This window comes from Scylla paramamosain, chromosome 5, assembly GCF_035594125.1.
Source record: "Scylla paramamosain isolate STU-SP2022 chromosome 5, ASM3559412v1, whole genome shotgun sequence".
In the NCBI taxonomy this organism is placed as follows: domain Eukaryota; kingdom Metazoa; phylum Arthropoda; class Malacostraca; order Decapoda; family Portunidae; genus Scylla; species Scylla paramamosain.
In genome coordinates, this window is record NC_087155.1 from 1,927,068 (window position 1) to 1,928,822 (window position 1,755).

The window sequence follows — 1,755 nt, forward strand, 5'->3', positions numbered from 1 at the left end:
TCATCAGCGGTTTCTCACATGAATTACCTTTGACTGTTGTGGCTTTCTTTCTTGAGTCTGATAAAGTCATCTATGGAGAGCACAGAGCACACCTCCCACAGACACCACTGGCAGGCAGCGAAAGGAGTGATGGAGTGCTTCAAATCTCGCGGTACCTGCTGCTTTATTTCCGCACAGCATAAGGCAAATGGAGTGAGTCAGGACGCAGGTGTCATTGTGTCGTGAAGAATGGTTAGCAAGGGTCTGTCATCACCACTCAAGAGGGTCAGAGAGTTCTAGGAAAAGCAGCCTCTGGAAAACCTTGACGGCTGCGAACTGTTTCAGAATTGAGCCTTCACTGCTGGACAATTGTTTTTTCAGGGTTATTTTTGCGTTAGTCTCTTAAATAGTTCTGTAGTATAAAACAAAATAATAATTCCCCTTTCTGTCTCCATGCAAATTATCTTTTTACAGTACTCTCAATGCTAACAGAAAGGTGGCCATGGTAGTGAAGGTATCATTGTGTTCGTTAACAAGTAATGAGTTTGTGTAACTTCTTATCAAATCAGTTTACGTGTCTGTCCCCTCTCTCTCTCTCTCTCTCTCTCTCTCTCTCTCTCTCTCTCTCTCTCTCTGTTTACTGTAGAGTGTGAATTGTGTGACAATATTACGTACAGCTACACTAAGGGAAGGTGATGGTTGAAGGGTACAGAAAGTCAGTGAGTCAGAATGCACCATCACTTGTTGGTCACTGCATGCAACATGACCTAGGCTATTCAGGTATGCGCTCTCTTTCAAGTTGAGGTGGAGCGGCCTTTTCTGAAGCCACATTACTTTGGCGACAGCAGGTGGTGCTGCTTGAGGTGTTCGGTGAGCTTCTCGCTTATGATCCTCTCCAAGATGTTACTGAGTACGGAGAGGAGCGAGATTGACTGGTAACAAGGCCGGTAGTTACCTGGCTCAGACCTCGACTTCTCTTTATGCACGGGTGTGAGTCGCGCCTCCTTCCTTAGTGACGGCCAGACCCCTCGCTGCAAACAGCAGGGAAACATTTGTGCGAGAGGGCCAGCGAGCTCAACAGCACACTTTTTGAGATGTGGGGTCACGCTGTCAAGACCAGGGGCCTTCCTGGTGTTGACATCCCTCAGGTGTCTTCTGATGGCGTCCTCAGAGATGGCAACGCCCTCCAGTCTCGAGACAGTAAGGCGGGGGAGGGCGGGCAGTTGCCTGTCTGGCTCTGGAGTTGTCATTTTTTTCAGCGAACTGGCGGGCGAGGAGGTCTGCTTTTTTTGACTGGAGACGGCCATATACCCGTCAGGCTTCCTCAGGGCGGGGATACGTTCATGAGAGGAGACACCTTGCCTCTCCTTTACTAATCCCCACCACTGTTTGGCATCAACCTGGTTGGAGGCCAGCTTCCGCCTCATATTCGCCTCGCACCTTGCCTTGGCCCACTTCACTGTCTTTATCATGATCTTGCACGTTCTTCTGTGTGGGGCTTTGTTACACTGTGCCTCCTGCACCGCGTCCAGGCTTTGTACTTTTGCTCAGCAACAGTCTTGCACCTGTACCCGAACCAGGAATGGTCCTTTGCGCTGGTTGAGTACGTCCTGTGTGGCACGTGTTGCTGCTGCAGTGTGCAGAGGACAGTAGTGAGGGCGGTGGTGTCATGGTGCGGGTCCCCGGTGAATATTGTGTCCCAATCTGTCAGGGCCAGGGCCTGCCGCACTGCCACCCAGTCGGCGCGGTGCCACAGCCAGGTGGCTTGCTGGTGAT

General features: G+C 50.9%; 1 protein-coding gene across 1 annotated transcript; it reads right to left on the reverse strand.

The window, feature by feature from the left end:
- Nucleotides 1–249: 249 nt before the first annotated feature.
- On the reverse strand, nucleotides 250–1,451 carry LOC135100370 (uncharacterized). The gene is made up of 2 exons (XM_064003190.1): nucleotides 814–1,451; nucleotides 250–337 (listed from the first exon to the last, which is right to left on the reverse strand). The coding sequence occupies exons 1-2, from the start codon at nucleotides 1,449–1,451 to the stop codon at nucleotides 250–252; spliced, it is 726 nt and encodes a 241-aa protein (XP_063859260.1).
- Between the last annotated feature and the right edge of the window lie 304 nt (nucleotides 1,452–1,755).

What these genes read in the sequence shown, in the direction of transcription:
- LOC135100370 (XM_064003190.1), bottom strand. Translation starts at nt 1,451, where the DNA reads ATGATAAAGACAGTGAAGTGGGCCAAGGCAAGGTGCGAGGCGAATATG. An exon ending in CACCACCTGCTGTCGCCAAA is followed by an intron (nt 338 to 813) that starts GTAATGTGGCTT and finishes ATTGTCCAGCAG; the next exon opens with TGAAGGCTCAATTCTGAAAC.